At 42.4% G+C, this 24540-nt stretch overlaps 1 protein-coding gene across 1 annotated transcript in view; it reads left to right on the forward strand.

The window, feature by feature from the left end:
• CSMD1 (CUB and Sushi multiple domains 1) overlaps nucleotides 1-24540 on the forward strand; it is a 467695-nt gene that overhangs the window by 319113 nt on the left and 124042 nt on the right. Inside the window, exons 40-42 of the mRNA XM_039255776.1 lie at nucleotides 6152-6340; nucleotides 10994-11140; nucleotides 15811-15999. Of these exons, the coding sequence (XP_039111707.1) occupies nucleotides 6152-6340; nucleotides 10994-11140; nucleotides 15811-15999 (525 nt within the window). The remainder of the gene's footprint in view (nucleotides 1-6151; nucleotides 6341-10993; nucleotides 11141-15810; nucleotides 16000-24540) is intronic.

Raw genomic sequence — 24540 nt, forward strand, 5'->3', positions numbered from 1 at the left:
AATTAGTTTAAAGAGTGGGACCTCCCCCTTTCATATAATTTGAGTGCTGTCATGCATTAGGGATAATGAAGCACTCAAAAGGGCTCAGATTTAGGAAGGGAAGACCCAGCGACTCAGTCCAGAGTCCCATCACTGACCCCACATAGATCATTAGTCCCTGGGTCACCGTGTGTAAGCAGGATGATTGATCGCCCTTGTTTATGAGATTGTTGTAAAGATATGGAGAATATTAAATTAATTATTCCAGGTGTTCATGTTAATCGTTTGACTTCTGAGAAGCAACTTCCTTTGTGCTGCACTAGTATTGATTTTACAAGTGCTCACACCTGTGGTCTGATTCTTGTAGACTGTGGTGCTAACTCTGTGTATTCTCATTGTGAATAAGGTAGAATCCTGGCCACCTGGGGAGAGGGAAACAATTTTCAACATCATCTGAAGAAAATCTGGAATGAAGTAGCTTTAAATAACCATGATAACTCAGATTACTTCAAAGAAAAATTACTTCCAAGTTGTATCTCTGGGGGAGCCAGTGGGCATGGGCAGAGAGAAACCCCTTTTGTCTGCTCTCTGCTCTAAACACCTGGAGGATGGGGTGCCTGGGTGGCTCAGTTAGTTAAGCATCCAACTTTGGCTCAGGTCATGATCTCGCGGTTCGTGGGTTCAAGCCCCGTGTCGGGCTCTGTGCTGACTGCCAGCTCAGAGCCTGGAGCCTGTTTCAGAGTCTGTGACTCCCTCTCTCTCTGACCCTCCCCTGCTCACGCTGTCTCTCTCTCTCTCAGAAATAAATAAAACATTAAAAAAAATTAAATACCCAGAGAACCCACAGGGCTGTGAGAGGTGCTGCTTCTCAGTTGCCTCGCTTAAAGTTGGGGGCTGCATGGGGTGCTGAGTCAGGAGACTGTCATTATTTTCTTGGAAAAAAAAAATCAGTGTATCAGTACCATGATACCTCAGCAGAAACCCTCTACGGTGGATTTCTTTCCCATTTTATATAAAAATTAATGGAGACAAATTCTTAACATTTTTAAGGCACATTTTAATTCCAACAAACAGAGCCATAAATTTCTCAACAGAGATGACTTTAAGCAAGGATGATCTTAGTTGATTAGTGAAGAAAGGCATAAATATTTATTTAATACGCACTTCAAAAATAAGGGAAGTTACTTTATTATATGGGCTACCTCCTAGATTAACCTAGTTTTCATTTACATGAAATTAATTCCTGGAAGTCCAGGCACAGAGTAAATCAGGACAACATAAACCCCGTTGTCTGAATTACTTGGCTCTCACGCACATCTGCGGGGAGAATTCTGCTAACAAGACATGCTCTTCTGGCTCTGGCCACAGGGTCCACACCCTCCCGAACTCTAGCAATTCCCACAGAGGACCATGTAGTTCTCTTCTGTTGCAATTCAGGAGTAAATTTGTTTAAAACAAACTGAGAATTACCTTAGCTGCTGTTCCCCAAATCCTCATTATTGAAAAAAAAAAAAGGAAATAGGGGCTCAGATGGGTTTTTTTTCTCAAAAACTTGGTCACTGAATGATAGTCTTCCTTCCAGCACTTTCTACCATTTGGTTGGACTCAAGGGGAGGGGGTGGGCAAGCCCTCAGTTAGTTACTGATGGAAAGTTGTGTTAGTTACGAGTTCTTCTTCACATATCATCACCATTCTTTCAGAAGTTGCACTTTGAAAATTACCACCACCTTTCGGGTGATGGATTCTCCCTTGGGAACTGTGTGAGCAAATTGTTCCTTGAAAGTTAGCATCCTATGCAGATAAATTATACCCTGTTGGATACGAATCCTAATTTAGAAAGCACTAAATGAGGATCTGGCATCTTTTCCAGGACCACCAAACAATTCTCCCATTCTCCCTGGACCCTGGCTGAATGTCCTACGGTTGAACTCACTTCCGGCACTCCCTACTTGGAGACAGGGTCAGACTCCACAGGTTAAGGGCTCAGTCCCACAAGCCTGTCCCCACTCCCGAGGCCAGTCACAAATTCAGGTTATCCCCTGTGCTTCTGAGTGACCTGCTGTAGGTCAGAGGTACTCATGGTCCCTTTTTGGGGTATCACCCTACGCTAGAATAGCTCATGTAACTGAGGAAAATATTTACGTACATTTATCAGCTATATATATAGATATATATATATAGTTATAGTTATATAATTATAGTTATGTTTATTTATTTTTGGGAGAGAGAGATATAGAGTGCAAGCAGGGGAGGGGCAGAGAGAGAAGGAGACAGAATCTGAAGCAGCTCCAGGCTCTGAGCTGTCACCACAGAGCAAAACACAGGGCTCGAACTCGTGAACTGTGAGATCATGACCTGAGCCAAAGTTGGACACTTAACCTACTGAACCTCTCAGGCACCCCCGATCAGTTATATCTTCTATAATATAAAAAGTTATATTCTGTACCCTTTATTATATCCCTTATGCCCTAAAGGATATAATTCCTCTGAATAGTCAGAGGAAGGGGCTCAGGGTGCAGGGGGGAAGGGCACAGGAGCATCTGGGCCCTGAAATTGAGGTGCAAGAGGTTTTGTAGAGCCCCGCCTCTGTACCCCAAACCCACGGCGCTACCAGAAGTCTGTGAGGGGGCAGGAGTTTCAGCCCACTCATCAGTGGGCCTTCCTGCTGACCGGGCCCACACTAGGGCTACCAAGGGACCCACCCCAAGTCACCTTATTCGCCTAAACTCAGGTGTAACCCACAGGGGCCCCTCCTGACAGAGACACTCCCCGTGTGCAGGGAATTCCAAGGGTTTTGGGGTCTGTATGGGAACCTGGGACAAAGAGCAGATATATTCTACCACGGGTCAGGTTAAGGAAAGAGAACCACTTGAGAAAGTGAAGAGAATAACCAAGGTTTGTGTCGGACGCTGGCAGGTCCAGGGGTCCCTGAAGGGATGTGTGATGTCCAGGAAGGAAGGAGGGAGAACACTTTGCTCTTAGGATGTGGGAGGGGGAGTGGCAGTAAGTGGGCTGGAAACCACAGATGGGGCCAGATGTTCAAAGAGTCTCAGCACCGGGTGGCTTCAGCCTGTAGACAGTGCAAAGCCATCAGTAGTTTTTAAAATATTCAATTAAAACAAATCAGAAACCTCTCTTTCCAAGGAACGCTGAAGGCAACCAGTGTCTGATTCTGGGAAGCTCGCGCATGACCAGAACATGCACGTCAGGGCTCCGGGTCACAGCTTCCGACGGTGGAGTTCTCTGTTTACAATTCTCGGAGACCTCTGGGTGCTTTTCAGAATTAGTTTTAATTATTTACAAACCCTAATGCTTGACTGCGTTCCCTTCGCCGAAGGCCCGCAGGATGCATTCAGATAATATGCTTTGGTTTGAAGCCTCACGTTTTCTTCCTCTTCACAAATAAGCTGAAGGACTAGCTTCTTGCAGAGGTGGGCTGACTCAGAGCTCCGGGGACAGTCTCAGGGAGGCAGGGTCTTTACAGGCATCTTTGATGGGAACCTCAGACATGCTCCCGGGGGTGGGAGGGGTCCCCTGGTGGAGACCAGGGCTGTTTCATGCAGGAATGCTGATGGAGGAATGAAGAGCCCTGGGGAAGACCCCATCTCAGAACTCCCCACTGTGGGCGCTCCCAGCAACAGTGCAGAGCAAGGGACAGGAATGAAGAGGCGCACATGAAAGAGCCAGACAAACAAATGAATCACAAACACCTTAACTCCCAGGGAGATATATTCAAGTGCGTTTTAAATAATATGTATGTCTGGGGGAAAAGTAGTGAGTGTTGTAAGACAAAGGAAAGAGCCTCACCTGTATTTTCATCGGTCTTCTCTAAGAAACAGAAGCAGCATTTTGAAAATGGAGGGAATAAAACTAGTTAAGCTTAAGATTCTGTTTCTGATGTCACCGCTCACAGCTTTCAGACCCTGCAAAGTCAAGGCTGCTCTGTGGAGGTCTGCACATATGCCCCAAGATATGAAGTCTGCTATTTTTATTGTGTTCTTTCCAAAAATGCCAATGCATTCACTTTTGAAAGGGCATAATATATTTTACAGGGTGATCTGGCCACTATCACAGAAGAAATTGTTTGAAATTAAATTGCTTAAGGCTGAGTGTTTTGGTTTGAATGAGTTTTTGTGTAACTTACCATTAATTAACCTTGCACATATTCTTAAAAATCTACCTAAATACATATTTATTAAAAGGGTTCTTGGGGTGCCCGGGTGGCTCAGTCAGTTAAGTGTCCGACTCTTGATTTTGGCTCAGGTCGTGATCTCACAGTTCTTGAGTTCAAGCCCATGTCAGGTTCTGGGATGAGGGCATGGAACCTGCTTGGGATTCTGACTCTCCCTCGCTCTCTGTCTCACTCTCTGTCTCTCTGTTTCTCTCTCTCTCTCTCTCTCTCTCTCTGTCTCTGTCTCTCTGTCTCTCTCTCTCTCTGTCTCTCAAAGATAAATAAACTTAGAAAAAGGGGTTCTATGAAATGTTTCATCTTTGGTGATCTTATGCCTTCACATTTCCTACATGTTAAGGTACGTCAGCACAGGAACACTAAGATAAATAAAAGATTAAAAAAGGAAAATTTGCCTTTTATTAGATAGCTACCTGAATCAAAACATATTACATTTAATTTGACCATCTGTTGGTGAAATGTCTTTATTTTGAAATGTATGAATTAATAATATAAATTTAATTAGTTAAAAGAAGATAATTCCAAACAATAATTAAAAAAAAAAATAACATTTCCTCTAACAAAAGTTCTTTTCTATGAAGTAAAAGCTGGTCATTTAACTTTTTAAATTTTTATAAATAGTTTTGCTGTTATCTCTGTTTACTTTTGAACCATTATCAATAGAAAATTATTTTCTTCTTTATTATATAAATTATTTCTGGAAGATAATTATATTGTCATTGAAATAAATTACTAATTATGATATTGGTGATTTTTCTTTTGTGTGTCCATACCTATGCAAGTCAGTTTTATTCCGATGACTCTGAAAGTAGTTGAAAAAAGAAAAAAGCAGGAGGGAATAAAGTATGTCAGTGTGTCCACACTATCTTAACAATTCATTCATAAAGATAAGTTGATAAATGCTTCATTGTGATAAATTTGTCCTTTAGAAATCGCTACTCTTAGTCAACACTGTAACAACCCTGAGGTCTAAGATGCCTTTCAGCCCAGGACCCCTCTCTCACCACAGTCCCAAGAAATCAAATCACATGTTTAAAATTTACTATTTTTAAAAATATTTGTTAATGTTTATGTATTTTTGAGAGACAGTGTGAGTGGAGGAGGGACAGAGAGAGAGGGAGACACAGAATCTGAAGCAGGCTCCAGGCTCTGAGCTGTCAGCACAGAGTCCGACACGGACCCACGAACCGGTGAGATCATGACCTGAGCCGAAGTCGGGTGCTTAATTAACCGACTGAGCCGCCCAGGAGCCTCTAAAATGTACTATTCTAAATGAAATTAAAAGTACAATCAAAGGAAGAAATATGTATCATTTCCTATTACGGAATATAATTGCACAGTGTTCTTGTAATATTACATTGTAAAGGTGAGGTCTTGCTTTTCAGTTGAGTTGGGAAAACATGGGATCCTAGGGTCAAATCCAGCAATGCACCTGCCCCAAGGTGAGGCGTGTGGGTGATTCACCATAGAAAGGTAGTGCGGAGTGGAAGGCAGGTGGTGGACTTAACCACGCCTGCGTGGGCACTTCTCCCCTCACTCACAGACGTTACCAGGACCAGGGACGTTGCTTCGCCACCTCGTCCTGATAAAGAAAATTTCAGGTTCCCGGTTTCTTTTCGCCTGACAGCTTTAGCAAAATTAGCTGTGCCAGAGTCGTGTCATCAGCTTAATCTCACTGATCCACGTTCCCTGTATCTATATTCACCCTGTATGTCAGCATGTATATGATACACGTGTATGCGTGTGTGTGCAATTCTCACTTAAATTATAGGCTGGTATAATTAGTATAAATAATAACTTCTCATTACTCGGTGTTCTTCCCCTGCTGCGTTTGTGTCCTGTGTTCAATTTGGTCACAGCTCAGTAGGATTGCCCCACACCCCTGCCCAACACCACCACTGGCTTGTACATCTAGGGATGGAGACTCCTACTGAAGTGGCTTCATTTTGTTAAGGACAGTTTTACTGGTATTTTTCTCCTTAGCACAATGCCCAGCAAATGAAGTCCGGACAGAATCTTCTGGAGTCATCCTCAGTCCGGGTTACCCAGGCAACTACTTTAACTCCCAGACGTGCTCGTGGAGTATTAAAGTAGAGCCAAACTACAACATCACCATCTTTGTGGACACATTTCAAAGTGAAAAGCAGTTTGACTCATTGGAAGTGTTTGATGGTAAGTTTCTTTTTTTCTTTTTTTTTTTCTTTTCTTTTTTTTTTTTTTACATCAGTAACCTCTCATAGTGTAATGAGAACACCATTATACTATTTTTGTTACGCAAGGACTTTGGTATATTTTGGGGTTGAATCATCTCTCCCCCAAACAGAAAATGAATTTTTCTTGTACTTGTATTGTCTCAGAGATCAATAGTCTGTGGAATATGAACATATTTTTGTTAATGTTTCAACTTTTAAGCGATTAATATGCTAGTGATGCACTCTGAAAATGTCCTAGTAATTTACTTAAACCATTATTTAAGTCCTTAATTAGGGGATTTCCAGTTGATGACCCCAAACAATTAATTCCCTTTTCTCTAAGTATTCTATTGATGCAGAAGATATTTTAGGAAATGTAAAAGAGCTAAAGCTACTTTAATCCATTTAAATGATTATTTTACTAAAACCATATAAAAATAATGGCTCACAGAGATTTCTAGATGTACCATCTTTATAAAAAATAGTACAATACAATTAACAAATGTTAATACAGTTTTCAATTCTAGTCTTTTTTTTTTAAATTTTTTAATGTTTTATTTATTTCTGAGAGAGAGAAAGAGAGGCAGCATGAGCAGGAGAGGGTCAGAGAGAGAGGGAGACACAGACTCTGAAACAGGCTCCAGGCTCTGAGCTGGCAGTCAGCAAAGAGCCCGACGCGGGGCTCGAACCCACGAACCGCAAGATCATGACCTGAGCCGAAGTCAGACACTCAACCGACTGAGCCACCCAGGCACCCCTTCAACTCTAGTCTTAAACATTTTCACACAATTCTCATGAATCTATTAATAGAACAAGGCCAGGCTTGGAAGTAGTAGGTGGTGGAATTGTCACTTTGAAATGGAACTGATATGGGGGCGCCTGGGTGGCTCAGTTGGTTAAGGGTCCGACTTCGGCTCAGGTCATGATCTCACAGTTCGTGGGTTCAAGCCCCGCGTCGGGCTCTGTGCTGACAGCTCAGAGCCTGGAACCTGCTTCAGATTCTGTCTCCCTCTCTCTCTGACCCTTCCCCACTCGCTCTCTATCTCTGTCTCTCAAAATAAAGACATAAAAAAAATTAAAAGGAAAAGAGAAAGAAATGGAACTGATGTCAATATTTTTATTTGCATAGAAGTATTATTTTAGCCCATAAAATTAGACCTGGGTACAATTATGGCTGCCCATAATAACAGGGCTGTCACATGTTTTGATGGACTTGTCATTGTATTCGGTAAAATAACAATCAACTCAATTTAAAAAAAATACTGTAATTGATTCTGTGTGTGTCCCAATGCCTTTTACTAACTTGATGAATCCCAATAGTCAAGTTGTTCATATGGACACGCACCACAGTATCAATGTATGTGTTTCCTAAAATGATGAGCTACTACATTGGAAATTAAACTCATACTTGTGTACATAGAAAGAGAAGACTGAGCACTATTTTCACTTTCAGAGTTTTCTTTTTCTTTCTTTTTTTTTCCTAAGTGTATTTTAAAACAGACATGGACTGCTGAAGACTTTTTCTGTAATCTTTAGGATGGAAAGAAGTAATTTATTAGCCAGGTACAAAAATTATGTCAATGAGGGACCAGGCAACCTGGATTCTGAGGTCAGTTAGGTGAGAGACAGAAACAGAGCGAGTGAGCACCCACTTCAGGGCTGTGTGGGTGAACATATTCCTGCACATGCTGGGTGTACCTACACATATTGACATAATTACCTTAAATGTGGTCATGTTCCCTGGCTTCACCGTTGTTGAATTGGAACTCAGCTGACCGCACTTCTTCCGCTTCTAACCGCAGCAGCAAAGTCATTACCAGTGTCCATGTCTAGGAGCCTCCAGTCTCACCCAGAATATGGATGGATCATATCCATGACCACAAAGTAGATAAGAGAGATACTGTCAAAGCAGCTGCTAACAAATTATCAGAGAATCATGGTTGTGTTTGTTCTAGTCTCAAAAATTTACTGTAAGATGAAAGGGCACAGTTTTATATGAAGCTTCTATAAAGTGTTGACATTTTTATTGCATTAAATGTCATATTTATTGTGCCTCTCTCTCTCTCTCTCTCTCTCCCTCCCTTTCTCTCTCTCTCTGTCTCTCCCTCTCCTGTAAGATAGTACCTCTTTTATGACACATGAGTTGTAAAAAATGTGTTGAATATATGGGTTTCAGGCTTCATTATCCCAATAATGTATTACTCTCTGTGGCTCCAATAATGGATATTTCTTGATTAAAAAACTAAAAAGATTTAGTCATTGTAGAACTCCACTGAGGAAGGTGTCCACATAAAGACTGGGATGTTCACTTGCAAAACACTTCGTGGTTTCCATGTTGGTGACAGAAGCTGGTCCTGTCCCTTCGGGCTCTGTGTTCTTCTCCATGTGCTGACATGACTTCTTAAAGAAGACTCCTTGAGAAAGCTTGTTACATGTTAGGCAAGAAAAACAGAGAGAAAATGATGAAGAATTAGATGCTGGATTAAGAATACCTGAAACTTGACTCTTGAGTTCTGTCATTCAAAGTGACATTTTAACATTTCACAAATATCCCAGCGTTATGTTAGAGTACATATTCTCTCCTCAGACAGAGACAAGAAAGGCAGCACCCAAACCCATTACCATCTTCTTTAATTTTAAAATACCATCATCCTTTTATGGGACATCTTCTAGGAAACTGGGAGGCAGCATTTTATTTGATTCAACTTTGCTCCGGTGAAACTGAACTTTGCCCTGACCATCTCTAACGTACTAGGTTTTTCTATTCGATGGCTAAGACTGTCATCAGAAAGAATCACAGATGGGGGGGCTTCAACACAGACATGTGTTCTTTCCCGGTCCGGGAGGGGAGGGGTCTGGGACCCGGGTGTGGGCACTGCTGGTTTCTCCTGTGTCTCTTGTGTCCCTGGCTCCCCCCCGGCCACGCTGCAGTCCCTGTCGGTGTCTCCATCTCCTCTTAGCCTGTGGACTCCAGGAAGACTGGGTGAGGGCTCATTCCAGTGTCCTTCTGGAGCTTTAATTCCCTCTTTAAAGACTTCTCTCCAAACATAGTCACCTTCTGAGGTACTGGCAGCTAGGATTTCAACGTATACATTTGGGGTAACATGATAGAGTTCTTAATAACTCTAATTTTTCTTTTTAATAATATTAACTGTTCTGACTAGGGATCACGCAAAGAGTGAAGTTGTGGTTGCTCAGCCCCACGGCATGAATAAAAATGCTACATAAATCTCAAAGTGAGGCACGTGACCAGATCAGGTGGGCATCACGTCTGGCAGTGAGGACCGCATTCTCCCACCCATAGTGAGCTTCCTGGGAGGGAGCCGCCGTGTAGAAAAGCCACGGAGGTGTCAGACCCTGAGGAGCGTTGAGCTCACCAGAACTCGCCCTGGAAGTGGGAATGCGGCTTCTGTATCCAGTACAGCAATTCCGCTCAGGAAGTAACACCAGGCCAGGGCGGCATGGTGGCTGGCAATACGCTGCACTGGTTTCTGCTAACTGTACGTTAGAGAGTAACTTTGTTCCTTGGATTTGTAAAAACTTCAAATGTACCAAAAGGTGAAAACATTTTAAAAATACAGATATGGACTCATGTCTTGATGTAATGAATTTTAGGATTTTGTCAAAGTTACCTTAGGCTCTGTTTGTTTGTTTGTTTGTTTTTTTAAAGAGGCAAGGGGTACAAAGAAGTTTAGGGGCCCCTCCCATATTCCATACCATGTGTACCTCTCCTAGCAGGAAACAATACTGTGACGAGGGGACAGTAGTGTGTCAGGCTTGTGCATGTTTTATGGTTAATATCCTATCTCTGTCTGTCCATCTATGTCTGTCTCTCTATCTCTTTCTCATCTAACTATGTATCTCTATGTATATCACCTCCTATCTGTTTACACATACACACACCCCCATACACACACATAATTTATATATGGTACACTTTTGAATTATTACACAATTGCTATGATATTCATCTACAAATAGATTTCTTTAGTCATCGATACGCTGTTTAAAGAATCACTTGTGCTGAAACATGTTATCTAGTTCATTAATCTCAAAAGTGTACAGAATTCCTTTCCGTGGCTCTTTGAATTCTTTTCTAAAGTACAGAAATATTAGTTAGGATCCAGGTTTTGCCATACAAAACAAATGGCACAAACATTTGGCTATATCAATAAGTTTAGCGCACATGTGCTGAAGTTTATAGAAATGGAAGTAAATCCTCAGTTTTCCTGGATATTATTACCAAATTACTTTCCAAAGTGATTATACTCCTCCTTCTACCAGTACTCCACGAAAGTTTCTATTGCCCCATATACTTAAAATATTATAAATACAAACGAAGATAAAAATTACTTTTGTTTATTTCAGTTGCTCCTGTTTATAATAGGTAAGGTTCATACGATTTATGTGTTATGTGTTAATAATGTGAAGGTGTTTTCCTTGGCTATTGCCTTTCATTTAATATCAGGGACTATATTTGTTGCTTCATTAATTTGGAACTCTCTGTTTTTGGAAATAAATAGCTATATTTTGTACATTTGGACCCATAAATGTAATAAAAAAGCTAAAAGTAGTCTGTATGTTATAGGTGCCGGCTCCTACCTGAACTGTTTTGTTTCTCTGTTTTATTTAGGTTCTTCTGGTCAGAGCCCCCTGTTAGCGGTCCTAAGCGGGAACCACACCGAACAATCAAATTTTACAAGCAGGAGTAATCAGTTATATCTCCGCTGGTCCACCGATCACGCAACCAGCAAGAAAGGATTCAAGATTCGATATACAGGTTTGTAACTGAGGTTTAGATTTAGCATGAAAGTGTTTTTAGTACAAGTGATCTGCGTTAAATAAAGACAAATTAGAGATTTGTAATGTAAACCCGGTCTCCCAAAGATGAGTAATTAATTCCCACAGAAATAACATGGGAAATTTCTCCATGCTAGATCTGTAAACAACTCTGGGGAAACAAACTATTTATTGATTAATATTTTTTTAATGTTTCTGTTTATTTTTGAGGGGGGAAAGGTAAAGATAGAGGAGACAAAATCCCAAGCAGCTTCTGTGCTGACGGCAGACAAGCCGATGTGAGGCTCGCGCTCACTAACCACAAGATCATGACCTGAGCCAAAGCCAGATGCTTAACCAAATGAGCCACCCAGGTGCCCCTTGTTGATTAATGTCTTAAAAATTATTGCTAAAATCATAAAACCTTGAATTGAATTAGGGAAAGTAAAGGCATTTCCTCTAAAAGATAAAGCAGTATAACATAAACTAATTTAAAAGAAGGGTTAAATGCTAAGGAAGAGATATTCATTTTGCTACTAGTTTTATAAGTGTTAGTAATCTCTTATTAGTAATAGTTTGTCTTTTTATTGATTATCTATCTGTATCTCTCTATATGTTTGCAGACTACATTCACATAAGTATATATGAACACACACAAAATTAGTACATGTTTACATATATATGTTTACTTATTGGCATTTAAATCATTTGGTCATTTACCCGTATATTTTAATAATTCTCTGCCAGTGTTTTTCATGTTGAGTCAGTCAGTATATTTCTGTACATTAAATCCTGCACACATTTGTCACTATGACCTGACATCGAATGTGTATACTGTCCTACAGAAGCGGTAGACAATTTCAATTCTTCATATATTTAATTACTAAGAAAAAAATGTACACTTTTTTCAGCATCTCACTTAACAGTATCCCATGGTGATGACTGAGATACATCTCCCTAAGGAAGAAGCCCAGTAGATACATACATACATGTCATTCATGCTCATTCACCAGAGGAGTGCTAATTCCTGTGTTGGTATTTTACATGGTCAGTGCTGAGAAACCTCCTGAAGGAGGAACAGCAAAAAGTCACAGTAGTCTGGTTTTTTATAAGTCTGTTTCTCTTGAGGGAAGGACAGCATGCAAGTCAGGGAGAGGCAGAGAGAGAGAGAGAGAGAATATCCCGGAAGGCTCGACACCTCCAGCACAGAGCCCGATGTGGGGCTGCAATGCACAAACCATGAGATCATGACCTGAGCTGAAGGCAAGAGTTGGGCACTTAAATGACTGAGGCCCCCAGGCGCCCCCACAAGTCACAGGAGTGTTTAAGAGCAAGATTCAGGCCCTTTCTGGTGGTGGAGATCATGAAATCGTAAAAAGTATCAAGATTTTGAAAAGATTCTTTTTGTGCAGACAGTGGGCATGAAGTCCATCCTTAGTGACGTCTGATAAAACACACCAGACTTTGTTTCTCCCCTTTTTCTCCAAGTGGTTCTTCAAAATGCTTATTAGCAAAGAGCTCACAGTTGAAATTGCTTCTGTTAGAATGAGTTATGAGAGTGTTAGGGCAGTGACTGGATTGGTGCTCACCATTTTCCTCGTTATGAAAAATAAATACTGAGCCCTTTAGAACGGCTTGAATTTATTTCCAATGTGCAAAAATGGACAGTGCAGGGGAAATCACAGAGACCATAATCTATCTCCTTCTCTCTCTGGCACCTTACCTGGTAGCGTGGTGATATGATTATACCTTGAATTATGTCTTTCAAAGGATATTTCAGTTCATAATTGAACCAGAAGTTTCCCTTTGTTAAACTGTGTAGGGAGAGTGGGAAGATGGAGAATTTCAGAGAAGTGTGTACATTGTTGTTTTGTCGGTGGATGTATCATCTTTCACAGATTTTCACCCGAAATTCGGTGGTTAAGGTAGTTATGCTAGGAGTTCGTCACCAGTGGTTTTAGAGCGGCGATTTCGTGAACAGTGTGTCTGAACTATAGCAGTGCAGGCCGGGGAGCCACTCATCGTGTGTTGGGCCTCTGTCCGTCTTCCACGCATGACACAGCGGTCCTCCAGACCCGGGAGCAATCCAGCTGATCGCAATAATTTGAAAACAGATGTACAAAAAGACAAAGGTAGCGCTGTGCAGAGGGGTTCTAGTCAACGTGGTAAGCTGCGCTAAGTCACTGCTCAGCTACTAATGGCCCCCTGATACTAAATGAAGCACGTGAGCTTCTGTGTGGGGTGAAGATACATGCTGGGTGGACATACATCCAGAAATTCCCAGATACTAAACCGGGCCAGGCTTCTCCCATGGTGGATGCCTCCTGGATTCTCCAAGGTGCTACCAGCAGAGCTTGGTGACTGAACCTGGGCCCTCTCAGGAATCAAATGGGCAGGGCCTCATGCTCAAATCTTTCCCTTTTCAGGGCTCTACTGCCCCCCCCCACCCGCCCAGGGCCCCTCCATATCTTGTTCTAAGGGATGTTTTGAAACCCTGGTAATAGAAAGGGGAAAAAAATCATCGTAAAGAGGAGAGAAAATTGACAGTTTTTAGACTCTACAGAGTTAGACAATCTTGCACATTATATCCTTTAACTGAATGAACTATGACAAAAATCACAGGTGACATGCAGTGAATTCTGTGGCTTCCCTGTTCCTTCAGGGACATTTCAGATGTTATCTTATCTCTGCCTTTGGAACAGGCTTTACCGTCTGCTCCCTCGTTCCCATAAATTATCTTTTTGCTTTGTTTTTGCAGCCGACAGCCAGGGCTCCCTTTCCTAAAGCAAATAGTTCTGTTTATTCAAAACTTACAGAATTGAGTCCAGAACCAGGACGTAGAAAATGGCATGGCCAAGCGGGCCGTGAATCATAAGTTTTTCACGACAGTCAGTGAATTTTAACTTAATACAAATCAGTCCATGTAAAAAAAAAAACAATGAAATGGTATTTCAGAAGACCATCTGGCTGAGAATATTCTTTGAGGACGCCTCTCACAGGAGAAGAGTTCATGACCAAGGACAGACACACACACATTGCTTCTGGGCAGTGCTATGACAGGAAACCTTCAGAAAGTTGCTTTGGAATTAATTTCCAGGGAAAGGTTCAGCATTACGCACTCAGACCTGCGTGTGTCTCTGTGGACTCCCCACAGGGAAGGAGCACGTTTGAACCTCTTCTCTCCAAAGGAATCACACATTTCCAGTGCTTCACTACTTTCTTCATTTTATTGTTTTAATTTATCTGAAGGGACTTCATAGGATTGTAGGCTGCAATGAAACTGGCCTTGTAAGAATAAGATGAGTTATTTTTCTCTAAATATATAAATAAGAGGCCGAGTCCTTAGCCATTGAAATGTCATATTCTGTGTAGGTAAGACTGTTTTATTTTAACAAATGCCTGTCCTCCATTTTAAAAAGTTCCCACAAAGGCAGTGATTAAAACTGTAAGATTTTTTATTGACTTCGAGTAGTGCATTTTCTTCAGAGATTTTATTCAAATCTCACCTGTTAGAAAGAAACTCAGTGTGTCAACATCGCTGTGCAATTCACACGACCCACTTAGCAACAGTGAGGAGGAACAAGTTAATGGCTTTAATTGCAAAAGGTTACATTCTTTTATTTTCTCCATTTTAAGGATACTTTTCCTTTTTTACTGAGAATTGTTTTCTTTCAGATAAGGTGCCCAGGTGCTGTATCTCACCATTTCTCATTCTGGTGGTCAGGAAGCTTATTTAAGTGGGTTAGCTTTAAAGAGATGAGTGAGGAAGTTCAATATGACTTTTCCATGATTTCCTTACAATATTTTAGCCAAAGTTGAGATCTCCCTTCACACTGAATAGCAATTGCACACAATCTAAACTTCGAAATAAGAGATTAAACCTTGGCTCTAGGCTTTGGGGAATTTCTTTTTTTTTTTTTTTAGACTATTTTTCCAGAGCAGTTTTATGTTCATAGCAAAACCGAGGAAATGATACAGAGACTTTTATGGGTGTGGACCAGTGTACACTGGCCAGTCACCATCATGGTGGTGTCACTCAGGGGGCCTCGCTGCCCTGAAAACCCTCCACACTCCACCTGCTTATTCACCTGCTCTTTGACCCTTGGCGACGGCTCGCTTGTTAGCATCTCTCTAGCTTTGCCTTTTCCAGAAGGTCATATGGTTGGAGTCACACAGTACGTAGCCTTTTCAAACTGGCTTCTTTCCCTGAGTGAGATGCATCTAAGGTTCCTCCATGTCTCTTCGTGACTCGATGGCTCATTTCTTTGTGCTGAAGAATATCCCAGTGTCTGGAGGGACCACAGTTTATTTATCTGTCGCCTACTGAAGGGCATCTTGGTCACTTCCAAGCTCCAGCAATTATGAACAAAGCTGCTATAAACATTTATGTGTAGGGCTTTGTGTGTGTGTGCATGTACATTTTTAAGTTCTCTGGGTGAGAGTGTGTTTACTTTCGTAAGGAACCACCACAGTCTTCTGACTCAGCCACACCGTTTTGTATTCCCACCACCAATGAGTGAGACTTCCTGTTGCCCCTCATCCTCACCAGACTTTGGTATTTGGGGATACGTTTTAGACCAAGTTGACATATTGGCGTGTGTATAGCTCTTACCAAGGGACGTGCAGCAGTGCTTATGTGTATGTTCACGCCTGTGGTTTGTGTGCCCACAGCCTCCTACTGCAGCCTGACCCACACCCCGAAGAATGGAGGCGTTCTAAACAGGACCACAGGGGCGGTTGGAAGTCAAGTGCATTACTTTTGCAAGCCTGGGTATCGAATGATCGGCCACAGCAACGCGACCTGTAGACGGAACCCAGTCGGGATGTATCAGTGGGACTCCCTCGCCCCACTCTGCCAGGGTAAGAAATGTGCTTTTTCATCCCCAAACTCGAATTAAATTTATTTAATTTTCTTTTTTTTAATTTGTTTAAAAATAGTTTACTGTCAAGTTGGTTTCCATATAACACCCAGTGCTCATCCCCACAAGTGCCCTCCTCCATGCCCATCTCTCCCCCCACCCCATCAGTCCTCAGTGTGTTCTCAGCATTCAAGAGTCTCTCATGGTTTGACTCTCTCCCTCTCCCCCACTATTTCCCCCCTTTGTCTCCCCCATGGTCCTCCGTTAAGTTCCTCCTAATCCTCGTATACATGCAAACATATGGTATCTGTCCTTCTCTGCCTGACTTATCTCGCTCAGCATAACACCCTCAAGGTCCATCCATGCTGCTACACATGGCCAGATTCCATTCTTTCTCATTGCCATGTAGTATTCCATGGTATAGATAAACCACATCTTCTTGATCCATCCATCCATGGACACTTAGGCTCTTTCCATGTTTTGGCTATTGTTGAGAGTGCTGCTATGAACATTGGGGTCCATGTGCCCCTATGCATCAGCACTCCTGTATCCCTTGGGTAAATTCCTAGCAGTGCTATTGCTGGGTCCTAGGGGAGTTCTATTGTTAGTTTCCTTAGGAACCTCCACACTTTTCCAGAGGGGCTGCACCAGTTTGCATTCCCATCAGCAGTGTAGGAGGGTGCCCGTGTCTCCACATCCTCGCCAGCGTCTCGTGTTCTCTGATTTGCTCATTTTAGCCACTCTGACTGGTGTGAGATGGTATCTCAGTGTGGTTTTGATTTGTATTTCCCTGATGAGGAGGGATGCTGAGCATCGTTTCATGGGTCTGCTGGCCATCTGGATGTCCTCTTTGGAGAAGTGTCTGTTCATATCTTCTGCCCATTTCTTCACTGGGTTGTTTGTTTTTCGGGTGTGGAGTTTGGTGAGTTCCTTATAGATTTTGGATATTGTTCTTATTTTCATCACATTTTGAAAATTACTGAAGCGGTGACTATGGCTGAAAGGTAAGGAAGAAAGGAAAATGAGTTTACAGAAGTAGAAATTTAACTTTCCATGGACCAGGCAAATATTCCTGACATTTACACTGAGCTTGATGTGGCTTCACAGCCAGAGCGTGGGGGGTGGTTCAGCAGTGGTCACTAGCTGCTGTCCACTGACCCTTATCCTTACTGGGCTGCATTTTGAAGCAAAAAGTGTGTTACTCATTTTAGATTCAAAAGAATTTTTCTTCACAGTTGTATTAATTAAAAAATCAATTACTAAAGCCCCCTTTTTAAAAAATTTAGATTAAAAACCCGTTTGTTGAACCATATGCTGTATGTTTCATTTTCTTTTGGTCATTTGAATTTAGGGCTTATTAACGTTGATTTCAATATTTCATGCTTTTTTGGTATTTTATCTGTCATATGCATAAAAATCAAATTTCAAATAAGTCATTTTAATTTTAATTGAAGGCTTTGAAGTCATGAAATTTTCATAGTTTTGTCTTAGTGAGATTTATATTCATAACGAAATATATTGGTCTTTGAAAGGTAATTATGATTTATGAAAGGAGCCTAATATTGGTTTCCTTTTTTCTCTTTTTTCATGATATTAGATTTTCTGGTATTGCTCTGTGAGACAATAATGGATATTTATCAGACTAAATATATGTGTCCTTAACCACAAGGAGTTAATCAGACACTTAGCTTGCATTACTGATATTCTGGCTGCAGAAATTCTTTGTAAATATAAGGCAAACACAATGATCTGACAGCGTCTTTCATTAGGAATGATGAGTTTGTTCTTTACAAGAGTACTTTTTTCTTTTTTTCTTTCTTTTTATTTTTTGAAGAGTATTTTTTTGTTTCAAAAGAGGAAGTGATTCTCATTTTCTTTAAATGCTCTGTTACTTGGTGATGGAGATCCTGTCGCTCAGCGGGTGGCCTGGGGGCTGTATGTCATTAGCCCAGGGAAAGAAGGCCCGTGGCCACAGTCATGGCTGAGCCCCCAACCCAGCCATGGAGGGAGGGGTGGAACAGCAGGGCAGACATTCCAGAATCAGCACCTCTAGAGCCTGAGTCACAACGGGGAGCCCAGGTGGAAAGTGCTGTCAAAATAGAAAGCACTGCAAGGCACTGGGAGAGACCTCGCTGTGCTGAGGGGGACGCTGGAGGGGTGACGCCCCAGGCCTGTGCCGTCAGTCTTCCCGCTCGGGGAGGGGTTCTGTGAGCCCCTGGGGGTGGGAGAGACGGCCAACAGGAGGAAGGCAGTGTCTGCAGGCTCTTTTCCTCCTCAGCTGTGACCTCTCGCTCCTGCTTCCTTTTCCCCCCTCAGCACAACTATTCAAGGCTGAATTCGAGGACTCAGAAACAGGGCACCAAAAACCAGATCCTTCAGGAAGACGTGCTGTTTGGGTTGAGGGATCCGGGTGAATGTGATCCTTGTATCTCATCTTGGCCTTGAGCATGACCAAGGAGCCATGGGGTTACGGGCGGGGCGTGGTAGAATCCCACGACACACTTTGGCGGGCACTACATCATCTCCCTTCAGATTTCTTCTGGGGGATCAATGCCCCGGGTGATTACATTCTCAAATTATAATATGTCTCCAGGAAGTACCGTCTACTTCATCTACGGTGTAGATCGTCTCACGATCTACCGTTTTCTCCACTTTTTATTAACTCTTCCATTAACCAGGCAGGCGGTAAGATTGTGTGCTTTCCTCATAAGCTATGACTTCTAAAACCTGGAGGGCAGTTAAGAATAATCCACTTCACTTTACTTGTTTTTACATATTTGGAACTGAAACACATAAAAGGTAATGTGACTTCTCAATAATCATAAACGTGGTGACCCAGAATCCAGACCTTCTGTCCTCACTTCAGGGTTTGAATCAAACTGTTTTCTGCCGAAAGGAATTCTATTATAAAGAGTCTCGCAGGCACCGATTCTCGAAGTAATCTGTATTTTTGGTACTTGATTTCATTTACTTTGGAAAAGTCTTCTATCTTCTAGGCACAGGTAGGTATCTACGATTTGTGTAAAATAGCATTTTAATTATAATAACATACAAAATATCATCATCATATGTGAGGCCGTAATGTTTAAAAATAAAAACCCTGGTGGAAAGGTAGCTTTTTGAGGGGTGCCTGGGTGGCTTAGTTGGTGAAGCATCTGACTCTTGGTTTGGGCTCGGGTCATGATCTCTCGGTTCACAGGTTCAAGCCCTGGATGTAGTGTGGAGCCTACTTGGGATTCTCTCTGTGCCTCTGCCTCTGTCCCACTCACACTCATGCTCTCTCTCTCAAAATAAATAAGCTTTTTTTTATTTTTTTATTTTTTTATTTATTTCTAGGAGAGAGAGAGAGAGACAGCATGAGCAGGGGAGGGTCAGAGAGAGAGGGAGTCACAGACTGAAACAGGCTCCAGGCTCTGAGCTGACAGTCAGCACAGAGCCCAACGCGGGGCTCGAACCCACGAACCGCGAGATCATGACCTAAGCAAAAGTCGGACGCCTAACCGACTAAGCCACCCAGGCGCCCCAATAAATAAGCTTTTAAAAGAAAGAGAGAGAGAGAGAGAGAAAGAAAAGGAAAGAAAGAAAGAAAGAAAGAAAGAAAGAAAGAAAGAAAGAAAGAAAGAAAGAAAGAGAAAGGAAGGAAGGAAGGAAGGAAGGAAGGAAGGAAGGAAGGAAGGAAGGAAGCTTTTTGAAAGTCATTTAAATGGTGTGGTACAATTAGGTAAGCATTTTATCATTTAAAAAATAAATTAAATCTTTTAAAATAAATAGGAGAAATGATTTTACAAGTAAATGAAGGCCATTGAGAAAGGATCATAAAATTTTAAATACAGAAAGCTATATAACATATATTGGCACGTTCTACCCTGAAGGTCATTTACTAATGATTAAAGGGTCATTAGAGTTGATTTAGGTGAATTTAATATGAGACATAAGTATATACTTGTTACAGTACTTAAGAGGGACTAATTTTGATGTGTTCAGTATTAATTATTCCCTTTCCTTTTGTTGCTTATAGAACACAAAACTTTCAGATAATGTAAACACTCACCTGACTTCATAGAAAGCCATTGGCTCGATTTGATACACTCAGGCGGAAGTTTTGTGGACCGTTCCTCTCATATATTAAATCATCTTCTCTCTTCTGTGTTAGGCTCGGAGGGGTCTCCTGTCAGTCCGCAAATGTGTCGAGTATTTGTATGTGCTCAGCTATAAGGAAGCAAAATGAAATGTTTCTTCTCTTCAGGAGAATCACAGCCTAACTACGAAAAAAGATTTATAAAGTATGGCAACTACCATCACAGATATCATGACCTAAGATGTGTATCTTTAGTTAAACAACATCTTCCTTCAGGTGCATATAGAAATATTTTTGATATATGCCTCTAAAAAGTAGCATCAGAGAAAACATACCAAAAATTGTAATATCAAAAGGGATAATAAATTGAAAAGATATTAAATTTCAAAACATTTGAAAAATAAAATACAAGATTATCATATATTTATTGTGGTTTTCCTTTAGTGTTAAAGTACAAAAATATTAAGGAAAACCTATTTTCTACTTGGTTGTTGGTATCTTTATTTATTTATAATTTAAATTTACAATGGGAGATACATTCTATTTAGAGAAAGTTTCACTTTCAGTTTTCAGATAATTGAGGACAATTTCAAGTTTTAAAGTTTTTTTAATGTTTATTTTTGAGAGAGAGGCAGATCGTGAGTGGGGGAGGGGCAGAGAGCCCCTGCCCTACTTGTGCTCTATCTCTTTCTGTCTCTCAAAAAATAAATGTTTAAAAAAGTTAAATGCTCTGGATTCCATAAAGGAAAACAACTTGCAAAAACATAAAGCTTTTACCTCCAAAGATGACAGAACTTTCAAACATGCTCTTACAAGTTGAAGTAGAGACATGGTCTGTGTTTACGGAATGGCATACACTGTCCAACTCTTGACATGTCCGTTTTCAGACAGACAGACACAGAGAGACGTTAATCATGACAGTGTTTGTAGATCAGGGTCACAGATGCAGGTGTAAAATCTAACGCTAGCATTAAGGACCATACACCTACTTTCAGTTCCGCCCAAACCTAGCTCTGAATTAGGCACTGCATGTACTGGGATACATTCCCGACCCTTACATCTCTGATGGTCCAGTCGTAGACGTAGGTTTAGGAGTCAGCAGGCATAGTTCAGTGTGGCATTCAGCGAGAGCAGATGTCCACTGAGTACAAGTCGTAGCAAAAGCAAGGGGTGCCGGAGGCTGGCTCTGGCCGGGTCCAGGGGTCCCTGAAGGATGGACGGTGTTGGCAAGGGAGGGATGAGACAGGCGAGAGTCTTTCTGGTCACCAGGCAGCATCTCTGCTCTGACTGGGGCTCACCTTTATTTTATAATTAAGTGTTTGGGGAACAGAACAGAAGTGGCATTTGCCTCAGACAGTGATTTCTGATGACAAACTTCTTTGATATGTAAGAATTTCCTGGAACAAAAATTTGTAGAAGACTCCTGCATAATCTTTATCAATAGTGATTGGGGTAGGGGATTTTTTTTTAATTTTTTTAATGTTTTATTTATTTCTGAGAGAGAGAGAGTGTGTGAGCAGGGGAGGGTCAGAGATAGAGGGAGACATAGAATCTGAAGCAGGCTCCAGGCTCCAAGCTGTCTGTCAGCACAGAGCCCGACACGGGACTCGAACCCACAAACTATGAGAATCATGACCTGAGCTGAAGTCAGATGCTTAACTGACTGAGCCACCCAGGTGCCCCGAGGTAGGCAAGACAATATTTTTAGCATAAAAAGGGTGAAGTTAGTTCTTTGTGAGCAGGGGTCACTAGCTTGTTGGTTTAAGAAGTATTAAGAAAAACAGGTCTTTCAGGAAACACCTTTGCTCCCATAATCATAAAAGAAGTTCCCCAATAGGTTCCTTCACAGGGTGCAGTCAGCATATTCAAGGCCAGAATAAGTCACTCCAAATACTGATCACAAATGCCTTGGGGGGCGGGGCGGTGCTCCAAGCAGAATCAATTGGGTGGGGGTGGATATCTGCCCTTAACTCTAAATTAGACTGTTTGTCTCAGGGCCAGACTCAGTTGTAACTCTGTGTTCTTAGCCCCCTTTATTATGTGAGTCTTGGGTCTGCGAGGCCCATAGGAAGAGCCTTCTGACCATCATCCCCAGTGCTTTCATCTGAAGTCTCTTTTGAAGAGGCAGGAATATGCTTTTCCTTATGAGCAATCTGTGTGGGGAATATCGGTCTGATCTGGAATATTGTGAGGCCTGGTCAGTACCCGCAGGCTCGTTTCCAACACGAGCCAGTAGTAGCAGGAGGAGATACCAGTTTTGGTTTCTCACGGCAGGAGCGGTGCACACACTGCCATTTCCTCGCGGTGACTGTCGTCCAGGGAGGCTGGTGCGGCTCCCAGCAAAGGGGTATTTTCCCCATCACAGGACACTCGGGTTGAATTTGCAGGCAGTGATGAAGAGACGGAGCAGGAGACAGGGGCCCCGCGTGGAAAGCCCTACCTGCGAGTTCATGTAGCTTTCACATCCTCTCCTGCGGTTGATGCCAGTGTACGGAAGAGCCGTGGGCTCTGATCACAAGGTGCAGTCAGGCCTGCATTTTGGGAAGACAGATCTTGCAGTGGCCTGGCGGCAGGCCGGACAGTCTTGTCTGGGACCCAGGGGTGCTTCGCAGGCTGGAGCAATGGGAGAGCGCTGGAAAATACAGTGGAAGCGAGTCTGTGAGAAAACAGGCACTGAACACGTCCGGGAACCAGAACCCACAGGCTCCTGGGGGAGCGCATAACGGGGCGGGAAGAGGCATCTGTGAAGACCCGTATTTTGGTGTCGGTTGCTGGGAGTCTCGTGGGAGGACTCGCTGTAGACGGGCCCCGTGGGGGAAAGAGGCCCCCGGGGGCCAGTTCTGACGCGCTGCCTCCCTGGGCACTGCGGGGTCGCAGTGGCCAGCGGAGGCGGCTGCTCAGGGAGGACAGGGCCCTGCCCCCACCACAAGGGCCGCAGTCACGTCCTTCCAAGATGTGGGCTCGTCACTGTTTGTTTCTCATGAGACGAGATTCTACTCTAGGCTCCAGAGGGACCAAATCAGATGAATAAAATTATGATTAAAAAAATGCACGTGCTGCCGTGAATCTCAAACTGAACCGTCTCCACCGCAGAACAGGTACTGTCCGAGGCATGGGCCCCCACGGCACGTTGCATCATAAGCAGCTGTAAATCCTATCAGAGGTCTTGGAGATAATTGGGAATTTAATTACCCATGCGAATGTTGAAATATTTTAAGACTGCTCCCAAATTCAGAGATCACCGTGCTTATTTTAATTATTTTTATTTGAAAATAGTGGACTCGGAGCACCTGGGTGGCTCAGTCGGTTGAGCGTCAGACTTCAGCTCAGGTCACGATCTTAGAGTTTGTGAGTTTGAGCCCCACATCCGGCTCTGTGCTGACAGCTCAGAGCCTGGAGCTGCTTCAGATTCTGTGTCTCCCCCTCTCTCTGCCCCTTCCCTGTCCATGCTTTCTCTCTCTCTCTCAAAAATAAAGGAAAATTTTTAAAAAATGTTTGAAAAATTAAAAATAAAAGATATGTATTTGAGAATGATTATTTTTTCCTTTAAAGACAATCTATCTTATGCCAGAAGATAAGATAGATTTTTTTTCCTTAGATTTTTTTTTCCTCCTGTTTTCATTGACTTTTCACCAGCAGCATCTTAGAAGCTCAAAATTTTGAGAGGAAAAACAGTCCCTGATGGTGACAGAGTCCGTATCTCTCTAAACCTGTTTCCTGCAAAGTAAAGCGGGAATTGTAATATCTAGCTCTCAGGATTGTTGAGAGAATTGAAGAAGTAACTTAGACTAAGTCTTCAATACTTACATCAATGCTCTTCTTATTGCTAGTTCTGGAAAAGGATGTGAGGGACCTTCTCCAGACTCAGCCAGGACCCTGTGACCACAGGAGACAGAGCCAGGGTCACAGCTCTGACTGTCCTCTCCCAGAGGGAGGCCGTTTCCAATATTACATAATGGCTTGTAATCAGCATTTAGAAAATTCTGGACGGGATTAAACAAATAGTGGGGATCACCTGTGAGTGAAAAGAATGTGGGCGGCAAGAGGTATTTATTGGTTCCAGAAAACTTCAGGTTGTGTTTCTCCTGTTGCTTGACCCTTTTAAATTATGTTTCTCAGAAAGTCTGTATCGGTTCAGGGGTGCCTGGGTGGCTTAGTCGGTTAAGCGTCCGACTTTCGCTCAGGTCATGATCTCGCGGTTTGTGGGGTTCGGGCTCTGTGCTGACTGCCAGCTCGGAGCCTGGAGCCTGTTTCAGTCTGTGACTCCCTCTCTCTCACTGACCCTCCCCTGCTCACGCTGTCTCTCGCTCTCCTAGAAATAAATAAAACATAAAAAAAAAAGAAAGTCTGTATCTGTTCAGATCCTCCCGGAGAAAGCCGGGCATATCTTCTGTCCTTCAGGCTTCATTTCCTGCCTTAAAGCAAGAAAGTCTGCCAAGGAGCTGTTTCCATTATCAATACACT

This window comes from Hyaena hyaena, unplaced genomic scaffold (genome assembly GCF_003009895.1).
Source record: "Hyaena hyaena isolate Hyena2069 unplaced genomic scaffold, ASM300989v1 scaffold_545, whole genome shotgun sequence".
NCBI classification, from domain to species: Eukaryota; Metazoa; Chordata; class Mammalia; order Carnivora; family Hyaenidae; genus Hyaena; species Hyaena hyaena.